Raw genomic sequence first — 15,587 nt, forward strand, 5'->3', positions numbered from 1 at the left:
GCTTATACAGTACAAGTGTTACTTACTTGTTGGAGATGTCTGGATGACTGTGTATTTTTGAATGGTTTTATTAAAGAGGTCTACCTTATTTTAATGAAACTAGTAGCATCCATTTCAAAATGAAAACTGTTCTACAAAATTAAATATAGCTCTCTAGGCACAAAATATCCATATAGCAGCATGTCTGATATAACACAAGGTGATGAGGGATAAAAAAAATTCTCTAATTTTGAGTTGTTTATTATTTAGTCACCATCTTCCAGTTTAACAGGAACAAATGAGTTCTTCAAATTCTAGAATGAGAACAAATTAAATGAGGATGTACAGAATTTATTATGTTGCTTTACTTACAGTAGTTCAGTATGAAGCATAAGCATCCTTCATTTATTAGTATTTACCCTTTTACATATGGAAGTGTCATTGTAAAATCAGTTTTAGCCAAGGATATTTGCTTCAGTACATACAGTAGTCCACACTATAACACTATTCAATATACAATTTCCTTCAGTTACAATATAGAATCCTTACAGCCCATATTCTAACAGATAAAAATTTATAACCTGCCCCCACCAAATAATAAGCATAACATTCTAAATGGTTTTCATATAGGCCCCAAAGACAGCATTACTGGGAGGGTTGGGTCTACTTAACAAGACAGGAACAAAAGTTAAACAGTAACTCACATTAGTCACTATAACAGCATTTCGCTGTTCATCACTTAACATTTGTTTTGATCGGAAAACAAGTAACATGCATCATAAATGCGTGTAACACAAGAGAGCCATTACGTATTAATTCAGAGTGGAAATACTTATCCCTATGTCATCTGGGACAACAATAATGCACGAGTGTTGTTAAAGACTATCTTTTAGGCCTGTCGGGTTCGTCAATGGCTGCTATCAGCTTCTGCCGTGCTTTTTTATTTATATGGGAGCCCAGACAAACATTCACAAGGTTGGTTAGCTGCTTGGTTGAATATTCCTGCCCAAAGAAAACATGTCAGATTTTAGAATGGAAAAAGTCACTCAGCTTTGCAAAACAAATTCATATAAATCAGAAAGATAAATATGTTTACATGAAAGTTCAGTTGGCTGACGTTTAAAATTCTAACAGAAGCGTAACCATTTTACAGGATGTGCAACTATTTGTTTTAAACATCTACAATACTGATAAACTTTGCAGCTGTAAAAATATTTTTACAGACATTCAAACAAAACTTTATTCCTTTTTTTTCGCCTTACCCTGTGTTCTTTAATCCATCTCTCCATGTCATTTTCAGTCAGATAATAGGCTTTAATGTAGGTTTCTACAAACTCCTTATCAGGAATTGGTCTGATGTCAGTCAATTTCTCCAGCTTCATTAAAAACTGCTGGAAGTCCAGCTGCATCAAGGCACGACCCTCATTACTGCATTTTTTCACATTAGCATAACTGCGATAGAAAGGGAAGAAAGAAAATGGACAGCTCAGCAAATGTAACAGATTATTCAAAGATAAACCATGTGAAAAATTAGTGTAGGATTAAAAAAGTTCAATTATTTCTTACAGCAAAGCCTAAATTTTGCTTGCACCTCAGCCTCCTCAGAACTCAAGTATTTAAAGATGGTCTCTAGTGATAACCAAGTAAAGGCAATCCTCTATCATAGTCTTAAAAAATTTATCTGAATATAACTAACGCAAGTTGTCTATAACCCACAATAATAAGCTTCAATTTGATGGGCATGCACTGCTAAATATTAAGGCATTGTTGAGCATTATTACAGCCTGACTTTTTTCAGGAATTAATTTAGTGCAAATCACCTTCATCAAGGATTTTTCTCATCCTAAAATATTTTCACTGACAAGTGACCATTTGATCCCATGCAAACAAAGCTACTACAGAGGACTAGTTTCACAGGCATCATAACCCACTGATTTAAGTGTTACAAAACAGTTTATCTGTACAAAGCGGTTGACAGATATGGTGTTATCCTTAGATATTTTGCATTGATACATTTGTAATTATCAGTTTGTGACTTGGAAGGAAATTAGGTAGGAATAATACAATTTTAATATTTGTTTTCAACTTACGTTGAACAATGATTGAAAATGTTGATGGATTCTGTCATTTCACTAAAAATAGATTTAATTCTTCAGAGTTATTTATACAACACTGCCAAATCAATAGGTTCTGATGTACAAGCAGATGGATGGAGAGATTAAGACAGTTGAAGATGAGAGGAAGAAAGGCTGATAATGTACTGACGACGACTGAGAGGGATGGATTTTTACCCATCACAAGAAAGGGTTTAATGATGACTGCACACGGGCTGGTGGAAATGGTGCTGATATCCTCACTAGCTGGCTCTGCATCGAGCATCATATTGTAGGCGTTGAAACCACAATGTTATCTACCCAATAATTGTTCATTGTTTATGTGATAGTAATGAATGTGACACACAATTCCCTCACATCAACTGCACTGCCTAAAATTGTCTTATTTTTCATTTTAATGGTCAGAAAATGGCAGGGATCGTGCAACCGAATTTCTGATTTATGCTGTCGCTGGTGGCATGGACTCATAAAATTATCCTCTGAAAAATAATTAGCTGTAAGTAGTTCCAAATATTCATTATTCTAATGTGTGGTACTTTTTATTACCACTTTGTAATCTAAAAAATACCTTCTGTAAGATTATAAAGTTCAAGAAAACTTGTATCAACAAAATAGGCTGTTGATAGGCTTAAACATATTGGCCCTGAATTTCCACAGGGGTTGTTCTGATCATTCTGCTGTAACTTTGGCAGAGCACCCAGAGAAATGATGTAAATGGTTGAAAACTGCATTGCATGCCGTTTCTTTGGGGGTTCTGCTGATCTCCGAAAGCTACATCAGGATACCAGGGCAAATCTCGCAGAAATTGAGGACCATTTTGCATTTAGGAAACATAGTTAACAAAAGATAACATACCCTTCTACAATGGTTCTGTTAGCCAGCCGAATACAATGCTCCCAAAGGACATTAGACACTTGAAGTGGTATACGCACTCGTTTGGAAACCTCAGATAACTTCTTATTGAACTGTTCAAACTCCTACAGTAACAGATGTCAAAAGTAAAACACATCCCAGCTCAACATATCCACACATTAACAACTTGCATTTTTACAGCACTTTCAACGCAGAAAAAAGTCCAAAGGCACTTTATAGAGGTGTAAGAAAAAAAGCCAAAGAAAGAGATATTAGGAGGGTTGACCAAAAGCTTGGTCAAAGAGATGGGTTTTAAGGAGGGTCTTAAAGGAGGAGAGGAAAGTGGAAAGGTGGAGGAGTTTCTGTAGGCAACTCTAGACTGTGGGGCTTAGGTGACTGAAGGCACGGCTGCCAATGGTGGGGCGAGGGTGCACAAGAGGCCGGACTCAGAGGAATGGAGTGAGTTTGGGATGCAGGGGAAGTTATAGTGCTGAAGATGGTTACAGAAGTAGTAAGCGGGTGCCAAGGAGGAATTTAAACACAACAATAAGAATTTTAAATTTGAGATGTTGAGGGACTGGGAAACAATGTAGATCAACGAGGACAGGGGTGATGGGTGAGCGAGAGTGGTGTGGGATAGGATATGGGCAGCAGAGTTTTGGATGAGCTGAAGATTATGGAGGGTGGAGGATGGCCAGGAGTGCAATTGAATAGTCAAGTCTGGATATGTCAATGGCAAGGATGAGGGGCAGATGGGCAGAGGAAGAGACAGACGTGGTCACTGTAATGGAAAGGATATGGGTTCATTGAGGTCGAATAGGACATTGAGATTGCGAACAGTCTGGTTCAGCATGAGACAGTGGCTGGAGGGGAGGATGGGTTTGGTGGTAAAGGTATAGAATTATGATGGGCCAAAGGCAATGACATTGGTCTTCCAAATGTTCAGCTGGAGAAAATTGTGGCTTATCCAAGACTGGATACAGAACAAGCAGTATGACAGCATAGAGGCAGTGAAAGGGTCGAGAGAGATGATAGCGAGGTAGAGCTAGGTGTCATCTGTGTGTAACATGTGTAAACTGACCCCATATCAGTGGATGATTTCACCAAGGAGCAGCATGGAGATGAGGAAGAGGAGAGGGCAAAGGACGGATCCTTGGCAGACTCTGCAGTGACAGTGCAGGGGTGGGAAAAGAAGCCATTGGTAGAGTTGTTCTGGCCACAATTGGATAGGTAAGAGTAGAGCCAAGTGTGGGCAGGTGTTGAGGTGGATAATGTGGTCAATCGTGTCAAAGGCTGCAGAAAGGTCAAGAAGAGATAATCAAGGAGCTGGATCATTCAGTGTGACATTCCTTTGCCAATCTATTCATCTGCTTGAATTTGGTGGGTGAAGTAGCATGGTTATTGTCTGTTCTTAGCACCACTCTCTCTCTTACATGATTGAGTCCTAAATTGGGTCCCCTTTCATTTTAATAAATTGTTATTCTATTGTATTTAGATTCTTACTTTGTCTTCTTCTCCTGTGATCTTTCACATGATAAATTCCCAATCTAAGTTATATTGCGTGAGGAGATGCCAAAAAGAGAGGGGATTAATAAGCCAGGCAGTCACCCCAGCAGATGATCTTACATCAGCACTGGAGGAGACCTGGAAGGAGGTCACTCACCTGCTGCCCTGGCTGGGAGTGGGGTGTGGAAGAGAATATCTTAAGAAAGGTATCTCACCCTCAAGGGGTGCATAAAGTTAAGTATTTACACAAAAAGTTATTAAAAAATCTGGTTTCTGGGTTTCTACCTGAACATAGGTTGAACTTTTGTACCAACTAATTAAATGTTCAAGATCGCTTTGAAAATCTGGAGAAAAGTGAAAGCCACTTTATGATAGCCCAGGTTAATCTAAAATCTTTCAAAATCATGTACAATTGTGGCATTAACAGATCATTTAATAGTAAGACTATGAATACAGAACTTGGCCCACAAAACCCAAAGACCAGTGATCTCAGCACAAAACCCAAAGACCAGTGATCTCAGCACAAAACCCAAAGACCAGTGATCCCAGCAATTGTGCTTGTCGGTGGTCAGGGGCAGGTCAGCTAAATTACATGTCCCCAGCAAATGACCATGCCACTAGGGGTGCACCTAGAGCACTCGCCTTGCGCAATGAGCCACAAAATTGTGGCACAGGTGCCTGGTCTTGGGGGGGGGGGGGGGAGTGGGTGTGGCCTCAGGAAACTTTTTGATGCTGTGTCAGCAGCCCCCTTAAAAAAAATTAAAATTAAATACCAGCCTTTTCATTGAGGGTACAACCAGGATCCCCATGTGGGCTCTACGCCAAAGCAGACAATCCCCGTCCTCTTTGACGGCATTGGTCTTGTAAGGGGCAAGTGGAGGCTCTGGCATTCACTAGCATTGGAACTCCAACATTAGGCTGCGACCTGGTGTATCTAGGCCTCAGCCTAATTTCCGACTCTTCTGGTGCACTCCTGCTGGAGTTATGGGGCCCGATGTTAGCAGGCCTGCGGGTTCTCGGCGGGGTTGCTATCGGGCGCGTGGATAACGCGGCCGGTGAATTGAGTGCGTCCCCCGCGCGATCACAGGATAATTGAAGTCATTAAGCTGTGGTTACGGGTTTTCCACTTCTCAGCTGCGCGCCGGCGGCCTGCGCATGCGCAGTGACGTCTGAGTGATGGTGGAGCTCTATTTAAAGGGGCAGTCCACCAATGCTCCTCCTGCTGCAAACAAGAAGTAGCACACCATGGAGCACCCCAGGGGTAAGGCTGCCCCACGATTTTCTGACCACTCACTCCAGCTGCTGCTGGACGGGGTAAGGAGGAGGAGGGAGACTCAACTATCATCCTCACCGTGCCTGCACATACCCACCGTTCCTGTCCCCATTCGAACACTACCACACACCCCAATGCCCATACAATGGGATGGCCATGTGGCACACGCATCCTCCCATCCATCTGCCACACGCTCAACCCACCCACACCAATGCTTGAAGCGTCTCACAATGCAATCATCACTCAATCACGCATCTGTGTTTTGCCTTGACAGAAGAGATGCAAGAACGCCAGGGAAAGGGCACGCACCGGAGGGGGCCCGCCACACCAGGTGGTTCTAACGGACGCAGAGCTGGACGCCTTGGAGATCAGCCACACGCTACATTGCCTGTCCGTGGCGGATGGCGAGGCTGGGGCTGCAGAAACGTCCGGTAACGGAAAGCTGACACTCAGCACTCATGATCGCGAATGATCTTAGCATCACTTGGCATCTGCCGCACCTCAACATTTGTCCACATGCCTGATATTGCCCTTTGTTCTCTTGCAGGGCCGTCTGCGAGCGCCATGTCTGTGGAGGGCGATTCCTCAGAGGACATGCCGGTCTCTGAGGGTCCATCGTCACATATGAGCCAAGCATCCACCAGCGCAGATACACACACCTCGGTGGGTCCCCCTCCTCAATTAGTTGGGCTTGCACATGGTGAGTCACCGCGCACATGTGAGCATGAGCAGACCCTGGTGGCAGGGGCGGCCACGGAGGGTCCGCGTCGGTGGGAGCACTCTTCTCCAGGCTCTGCTCAGCTGGACCCAGATGCTGAACCCAGGGGGCCACCAGTCAAAAGGAGAGTCGTCGAGGGGCACCAGCACATTGCCGAGGTACTGGAAGAGGTGCCACGCGCACTGTCCACAATCGCACGGAGGATGGAGGAGTCCAACTCCTGCATGAGGGCAATGGTGGCACAAGTACAGGAGGGTATCGGTGACATAATGTCGCGGGTAGGTGCGGGAACGACTGCGGTGGAGGAAAGGCTAGCCTCCCTTGAGCGTCACGCACAGCTCAACATTGAGTCCATCCAGGCCCTGACAACAGCTGTTCGGATTCAGGGTGAGCAACATTCTGCCGCCATAAACAGGGTGTCAGATACATTAGAGGTGGCCTTGCAAGGTCTCACACAGGTCATCCAAACTGCCGTCCAGCAGGGTGGAAGGGGTGATGTGGGCCTAGGCCATGAGAGGGAAGATGGTGAACGGGGACATGGAAGTGGGGACGCTACTCAAAGTGCCCCCACGTCTCACCCGTTGCCCCCCTCTCAACCAGTACCCGCAATGGTGCCTCCTCTCCAGGTGGCCGAGTCTGCCCCTGCACAGGTGCAGGAGGAGCAGTCTGTGGAGGTGCCCTCATGGGCACCGAAACCCAGGGGGCGTCGGCCCAAAGCATCTACCCGGTCAGGGCACGAACAAGAGCAACCTGCCACTACCTCTGCTGGAGCCACAGGGGTAGCACCACGTAGGGGTTCCCGCTAACGTAAGGCCAAGGTGTTATGAACACAAAGGGAATGCACCAGGGTGTATGACAATTTGTTATGTTTTTATTTATAGTCGTTTACTCCACATACACAATAGTTCTCACCACTACTGCCACCTCTTGTCCATTCTTGAGCGGCTTGTGCAATAGGTCCCTTTCGTGTGGCTCATCATGACGACGAACACCTGGTCCCACCCATTGGGTCACACTACAGTGGGTGCAGGAGTAATGGCACCACTCTTCTGTGGAGGGAGCCTGTATGGCCCCTCATCTGTGCACGTGATGAGGTGTGAACGCCTCAGACAGTCTGATGTTAGGAGAACCGTTGACATATGAGTGCCTCCCTGGCCTGACGAGCATCCAGGTGAGCCGGTGTTCGGCCCATGGGTCATTCCTCCTCCTCTTGCTCCTCCTCCTCATAGTCGTCCTCAATATGGGTGGCGGATGTGCATGGGGCCTCCTCCAGCGGCACCCCTCTCTGTTGTGCCATGTTGTGCAGGGCACAGCAGACAACTATAATCCGTCCCACTCTGAGTGGCGTGTATTGGAGCGCTCCCCCAGAACGATCAAGGCACCTGGTAGCAATGTGGCTGTCATTATATCGACGCTGCGGCTCGGTGATGGGGTTCCTCAGAGGTATCATAAGCCACGTGTGCAGGGGATATCCCTTGTCGCCGAGGAGCCAGCCGTTGCCGGTGTTGGGTGAGTGGAAGAGGGGCGGGACGGTGGACTCCCTGAGGACGAAGGCATCGTGGCAGCTGCCAGGGTATCTGGCGCACACGTGTAGGAATCTCTGGCGGTGGTCACAGATGAGCTGGGCGTTCATGGAGTGATACCCCTTCCTGTTGATGAACAGTCCTGGCTCACGTGGAGGTGCCCGTATTGCTATGTGGGTGCAATCGATTACACCCTGCACCCGTGGGAAGCCAGCCACAGCATGGAATCCAACCGCCCTCTCCATCTGGCTGCGCTCATCCATGGCGAAGTTGTTGTAGTGCGAGGCCCTGTGGAACAACCCATCGGTAACCTGCCTTATGCACTTGTGTGCAGACGACTGACAGACCCCGGTGATGTCCGCGGTGGCACCCTGGAAGGATCCGGAGGCGAAGAAGTTGAGGGCAGTGGTGACTTTGACGGCAACGGGTAAGGAGATGCCGCTTGGTCCATCCGGGAGCAGCTCGTCATTAAGGAGGCTGCAGATGTCGGCGACTACCTGGCGAGTGACTCTGAGCCTCCGTAGGCACTGCTCCTCAGAGAGGTCCAGGAAGCTGAGCCTCACTCTGTAGACCCTGTGCGGAGGGTAGTGCCTCCTGTGACGCATCTCTCTCTGCGGTTGCCCTCCCTCCTGCTGTGCAGGTGGATGTGCCACAGCACCGTGTTGTGGGGCTCCACGTGTCGGAGGCGGACAGCGTGGCCTGCGAGGCTGCTGATGCTGTTCATCCTCCGAGGATGTCAAGGTGGCCCCCATCTGGAAGGTGTAGGTCTGATGGGTTCTGCAAGGTAGGTAAGTGTGTCCTCACACCGGGGTTGCGGTTCCATGTCGGTGAATCTTCTTGCTAGGAGGAGGGTGGTGGAGGGCAAGCGTTGCCCTATGTGACGGAGTGTCCTCCTGCGTTGGTGAAGGGTCTCCCCCCCACCTGTGGAATGCACCATGCCAGCTGCCACAGGCTGCTGGCTGCAACACGTCCGTTTGAAGTGAGAGTGTTTCCCCCAGTATGGGAAACAGTCTCAGTTCAAGGTAAAATCCCACCCTTCCTAATAAAACAGCTCAATCAGGCCAGTTAATGACCTGAAATAGCTAAATAAATACTGTCAAGTGGCATCCCGCTGGCTTTAATTGCCTGCGGGATTCCCACCAGCGGGGGCTGCGCGCGCACGCCGGCGCGCCTCGTGGGGAACCCGGAAGTGGGCGGGATCGAGGCGGGCTCCGGTCCCGCGCCGGGATTCCCCGATTTTCGGGGCCCCCCCGCCGAGAACGCACCCGATAGCGGGTGGTAAAATCGAGCCCCTGGTCTCCTGATTTGCGTAATTCGTTCAGTATTCAATGACTCATATTTATATGCTGTCTTTTATGAAATCAAATCACTACAACTTTTATATATAGTATTTTGTTACATTCCATTTTACAAATACTGTAAATTAGGAGATGCTACAAATATATTTCATTAGATTCCAAAAATATATGAAATAAAGTATTCCACAGGGAATTCAGGAGTTACAGGGTTAAAGAGACCAGCAGAAAATTAATTCTATGCGTATTTGGAACAAAGAAAATAGGTAAAAGATATTTATGAAGAGGAACAAATATAAATTGTTAACTAATTTCATAAATTATACTAAATAAATCCCATGGATTATGGAAATTGATATGATTATAAAATACAATCTTGTACCAACTGAGGTAAATTAGATTATCTAGGTACTTCATGTAAAAAAAATTATGCAAAATATTGAGATAGTTATCCAATGTCGAAAAACTTAATTCAATGACATTAGGAACTAAACTTGTTTGTAGTGATAATTTCTTTGATTAAAATGCACTTGAATTTAATGCTGGTGATATTTCTGGTCACTCTATTTAATAAATACTTTATACAGAATTAGGGGCAAAGCTTTCATTATTTACGAGGTCAAAGCAAGCATAAACCATGTTGATAATTCTGCTGATTAATAGTACAGTGGGTTCAAAACTATTCAGTTATACTGCATCTATCATGGAGGAAAAATAGCAACTCCAGAAACAAATTCATATATTCTGTGCTGTGAAATAATTTAATTAATTTGAAAACTATATAATAAATTGTAATTCTTTGCCATAACAACTGTTCCCATGCTCGTAGTTACCTTGAGAAGAGTATCGATGTACACGTTGTGTTGTGACATGATTTCTTTTATATCCCATTTAACATTAGCCATAAGATGCAGCATTTGTTCATAATCAATGGCTTTGGCAGCCACAATCCAGTAAATTGGTTTGCGCAGCTCACTGGCAGTTGACACAGTCTATTTGATGTTGGAATGGAAGAGGAAAAAAGGCAAAGGATAACAGTCAACCACAGCAAAACAACCAACAATTGGATGAGATTTTATTTCAGCAGAAATAGGCATTTCAAAATTGACTAATCGCATTCTCCTCCACATCAGAACTGTAATGCTGGTATTACATTTGAAAAATTCAGACCCTACCTGCGAATAAAACTGCTGCAAAAAAGGCTTCTTGGCTGAAGGCATCATGGCATCAAGATGTGGCTGCAGACAATCAAATTGATCAGCCAGAAACACCCTGAAAAAAACAGACATTTAAGATAATTTCTCATTAGCCAATATTGTGTTCATTTCAAATACATCATGTCAATTGTCATATGGAACATTACAACAATGAACCAAGGAGGTGGTTAAAGGCACATTTCTATCTGAGAGTTCTGAAAAAGTGTATCTATATCTATGGCATCCATCCAGCTTCAAATTATCTATGAATTCATCTTTCCATTTGTTCTCACAAATCTTTGAAGGAAACAAATAATTCTAACTTATCCAAAAGAGGAATGGATTTCATAAGGAAGGCCACGAGGTTCGATAAGAATGGATAAAAAGAGTCAGTGTAATCTGTTAGAGCACCGACACATGGTACTGTGGCTGTGGCAGTTCCATCTCCATGCCACCGAGTCATGGATCTTAAACACAAGAGTTGTAACAAGTTTCTTGAGATGAGTATTCTTATCACTTCTCAATCTGTTAGTTCTAGCAACTGCTACACAGGATAATAGATAGCCATAACCACTAAATATATCTAGGGGATTCATACCTTGTCAAAAAACATTTGGAACAAAAAAACAAGGATAAAGGATCCAATAGATGATTGAATGCGAATAACCTGGACAAAACTTCAGCTAACTTACTTACATGATCTTTATATTTTATCCATTAGACTACCATCAAGCCCAAGGAATTTGGAACAAGTTTCATTTATATAGTACCATTAACATAAAAAAGTCTCAAGGCACTTCGCAGATAGTTGTGTGGAAAATTGATGCCAAGCGACCAAAGAAGAGATTAGCAGAGGTAACCAAAAGCTTGTTAAAGAGATTGAAGAGAGGATTAAGGAGGAAATTCCAGAAAATAGGATTTCTTTACCCATTTGATGCAAAAGATTAACCATCAGATATAGAACAGTCAGATGTTCATCATTTCTTCAACGTTAGTTCTGCTAGTTAAGATATTTCTCTCATTAAGTGCTTATTTACAAAAATGCCATAATCCATAATTGTTATTTTCCACCATTCATTAAAAAATTGAAACCAGAGAAGTATTAGAAATGATCCTAAAAGCTTCTTCGTGAAGAGATACATTTCTGCCTCAAATCGTTGCTGAATCAGTGTCAAAAAGTATTTTTAAAAGAGAATTAGACAGCTGCTTGAATAGGAGGAATACTAAAGAGTATGAGGGGTGAGCAGGAAAGGAATTAAACTATGTGATTCATGTGAAGAAAAACACTGGCACAGACTCGATGGGCCAATTGACCTGTTTCAGCACTGAACATTCTATGATTCTGTAAGAACTATGTGCCATTTGGTGGTAAATACCTTCCATATTACTTGGACTTTCAGAGCCTCTCAGAGAAAGTAGCAAAATAAAAATGTTGTTTTTAACCCTGTCTACTCTTACTCCCCCATCTCTAAAAATAAACATACCAAGCAACTTACAAAGATTCTGTAGCCACCACCCTTTCTGCAAGACCGTATAAAGTTTCAGTGGAATTTAGAACAACGAGGTGACTCAGATGTGGGCTTGGAACCTTTTCTTTCCTCTCTTCTGTAGCTGTCAAGGGACCAGAGGTTTCAGGTGGTGCCTCCTACAAAAAGATCAAGTTGCACAATTACTGACATTTATATAGTGCTCCACACATGAAAATAAAGTCTCAGAGCTCTGGACAAGTGAACAAGTTGGACACTGAGAAAATGAAGGATAAAAATTTTAGTGGCAGTAGTGGGAAGAGGAGGGAAGACCAAAGGCACGACTGAACAGACAAATTTTTAGGATGCTTTTGATGGTTGGGATGGTGTTGGCAAGATTTAGTGATTTTGAGAGAAAATTCTAGAAAGTAGGGGTGCAGTAGTAGAGCAAGAACAAGCAGTAATATGCTACCAGTAGAGGGCGAGGCCAGGAGTCAGGGTCTTATAGCTAGAGATCACTTGGTGGGGTGAGGTCTGGTCATGGAAGAATTTGAAGATGAGAACTTGGACCCAGAAGTTGATTTACTGAGGGAAAAGCAGCAAGTGCAACTCAGCAAGGATAAGTTTGAGGAAAAGGACATAGGCTACAGAATTCTAGATTAATTAAAGTTTGTGAGGGATGGAAGCCATGAGGAGATTCATTGATTCCATGTGGGAAAGGAGAATCAGTGTTAAGTGTTGCTGGAATACATCTTTTGAAGAGGAGGCTTTTTTTTTAAAAAAAGGTTTTTCTTGGGCTTTCCCACACCACCTAAAGGTGCCCAGCTCCTAATCTTTGTTCAGAGATTTTGGAAGGTGTATGAGGTGTGTGGCCGTGGATGGCTGTGCCTCTGATTAGCTTGGGGTGGGGGAGCAGCCTTACTAATGCTTGTCATCTCACAATGGTGATTATGCTGAGATTAGGAAGGTGTATGTGTACATGTGCGTGAGTGAGACAAAACAAACCACAACTTTATGTACTAATACTCTGTAATACAGCATGTCAATGCTTCAAGGTACTTCTGTACTGCTCTCCCGATTACTCAGTGAAATCCGTTAACTTGAATAAATGAATCCCACTTGCTGTATATTTTATAAGATATTCTGCAGCTGTTAAGCTTCTTTCCAAACTCTTGGAGCACATCAGCAAGATATGTCAAATATCAGACCAGTACTTCAACACTTATTTCATGTTACTGAAGTAATTACCAAAAAGTCACTGCAGTCAAAGTATGAATTTACATTGCTCTCTTTCTGAACTGGATATTCCTTCAACCATAATCTTGCAATTGCAACTCAACAATTAAATAGTGAAATTCATTTTGCCACAAGAAGAGTTCTACAGGAATAAAATTGCAAGTGGCAGCTTGGTCCAGCAGTTTCATAATTCAAAATGACATTTTAAATAAGGCCGGAAGAGCAAGGTCTTTTTGGAAATATTACGCAGTGTTAATAGGAGAAATCTAATAACATGACCAGTTTTAATCTCATCAAATTAAGGGGCTTAGATGATTTATATTATATAATACATTCCCAGGTATTTCTTCTTTAAAGTTTGAAATGATAACTTTTCGTTTTCAAAACGTTCTCAGTGATGTGATGTTCAGAAGAGGGTATTTGCCTCCCTTATAACATCATTAATGTAGTATTAGGGTAGAATGCTAAAGATTAACAGGAAAATCCAAGGAAAGCAAAGAAATTAGAATTTACAGGAAAGAAGTGGAGGTGACATAGCAGCTGTGCAGCATTGCACTAACATGGGGACAGAGGACAGAGGAAAACTGGAGTGTTAGAATCATAGAAAGGTTATAGCATGGAAGGAGGCCATTCGATCCATCGAGTCCGTGCCGGCTCTATGCAAGAGCAATCCAGCTAGTCTCACTCCCCTACCCGATCCCCATAGCCCTGCAAATTTTTATCTTTCAAGTACTTATCCAGTTCCCTTTTGAAGGCCATGATTGAATCTGCCTCCACCACCCCCTCGGGCAGTGCATTCCAGATCCTAACCACTCGCTGTGTAAAAAAGTTTTTCGTCATGTCACCTTTGGCTCTTTTGCTAATCATAGAGTCATAGAGTTATACAGCACGGATAGAGGCCCTTCAGCCCATCGTGTCCGCGCCGGCCATCAGCCCTGTCTACTCTAATCCCATATTCCAGCATTTGGTCCGTAGCCTTGTATGCTATGGCATTTCAAGTGCTCATCCAAATGCTTCTTGAATGTTGTGAGGGTTCCTGCCTCCACAACCCTTTCAGACAGTGAGTTCCAGACTCCAACCACCCTCTGGGTGAAAAAGTTCTTTCTAAAATCCCCTCTAAACCTCCCGCCTTTTACCTTGAATCTATGTCCCCTTGTTATAGAACCCTCAACGAAGGGAAAAAGCTCCTTAGTATCCATCCTATCTGTGCCCCTCATAATTTTGTACACCTCAATCATGTCCCCCCTCAGCCTCCTCTGCTCCAAGGAAAACAAACCCAATCTTCCCAGTCTCCATAGCTGAAGCGCTCCAGCCCTGGTAACATCCTGGTGAATCTCCTCTGCACCCTCTCCAAAGCGATCACATCCTTCCTGTAGTGTGGCGACCAGAACTGCACACAGTACTCCAGCTGTGGCCTAACCAGTGTTTTATACAGCTCCATCATAACCTCCTTGCTCTTATATTCTATGCCTCGGCTAATAAAGGCAAGTATCCCATATGCCTTCTTTACCACCTTATCTACCTGTTCCGCCGCCTTCAGGGATCTGTGAACTTGCACACCAAGATCCCTCTGACCCTCTGTCTTGCCTAGGGTCCTCCCATTCATTGTGTATTCCCTTGCCTTGTTAGTCCCTCCAAAGTGCATCACCTCGCACTTTTCCGGGTTAAATTCCATTTGCCACTGTTCCGCCCATCTGACCAACCAATCTATATCGTCCTGCAGACTGAGGCTATCCTCCTCGCTATTTACCACCCTACCAATCTTTGTATCATCAGCGAACTTACTGATCATACCTTTTACATTCATATCCAAGTCATTAATGTAGACCACAAACAGCAAGGGACCCAGCACCGATCCCTGTGGTACCCCACTGGCCACAGGCTTCCAGTCACAAAAACAACCTTCGACCATCACCCTCTGCCTTCTGCCACTAAGCCAGTTTTGTATCCAAAGTGCCAAGGCACCCTGGATTCCATGGGCTCGTACCTTCTTGACCAGTCTCCTGTGGGGGACTTTATCGAAGGCCTTACTGAAATCCATGTATACCACATCCACTGCGTTACCCTCATCCACACGCCTAGTCACCCCCTCAAAAAATTCAATCAAATTAGTCAGACATGATCTTCCCTTGACAAAGCCATGTTGACTATCCCTGATTAATCCTTGCTTCTCCAAGTGGAGACTAATTTTGTCCTTCAGAATTTTTTCCAATAATTTTCCTACCACTGATGTTAGGCTCACTGGCCTGTAGTTCCCCGGTTTTTCCCTACTCCCCTTCTTGAATAATGGTATTACATTAGCGGTTCTCCAGTCCTCTGGCACATCCCCTGTGGCCAGAGAGGTTCTGAATATATGTGTCAGAGCCCCCGCAATCTCCTCATCTTAAATCTATGTCCTCTGGTTCTTGACCCTTCCCTCAATGGTAACA

The 15,587-nt window shown here is 44.2% G+C and overlaps 1 protein-coding gene across 2 annotated transcripts in view; it reads right to left on the bottom strand.

Moving 5' to 3' along the window:
* Window positions 1-314: 314 nt before the first annotated feature.
* The window catches only part of vps50 (VPS50 EARP/GARPII complex subunit), a 186,254-nt gene continuing 170,981 nt past the window's right edge, over window positions 315-15,587 (bottom strand). For both annotated transcript variants that reach the window (XM_068004517.1, XM_068004512.1), the window contains 6 exons: window positions 11,953-12,101; window positions 10,436-10,532; window positions 10,094-10,252; window positions 2,949-3,070; window positions 1,242-1,431; window positions 315-981 (listed from right to left, as the gene is read on the bottom strand). In XM_068004517.1, the coding sequence (XP_067860618.1) occupies window positions 862-981; window positions 1,242-1,431; window positions 2,949-3,070; window positions 10,094-10,252; window positions 10,436-10,532; window positions 11,953-12,101 (837 nt within the window). In that variant the 3' untranslated portion in view covers window positions 315-861. The remainder of the gene's footprint in view (window positions 982-1,241; window positions 1,432-2,948; window positions 3,071-10,093; window positions 10,253-10,435; window positions 10,533-11,952; window positions 12,102-15,587) is intronic.

The sequence above is a fragment of the Heptranchias perlo genome, chromosome 2 (genome assembly GCF_035084215.1).
Source record: "Heptranchias perlo isolate sHepPer1 chromosome 2, sHepPer1.hap1, whole genome shotgun sequence".
In the NCBI taxonomy this organism is placed as follows: domain Eukaryota; kingdom Metazoa; phylum Chordata; class Chondrichthyes; order Hexanchiformes; family Hexanchidae; genus Heptranchias; species Heptranchias perlo.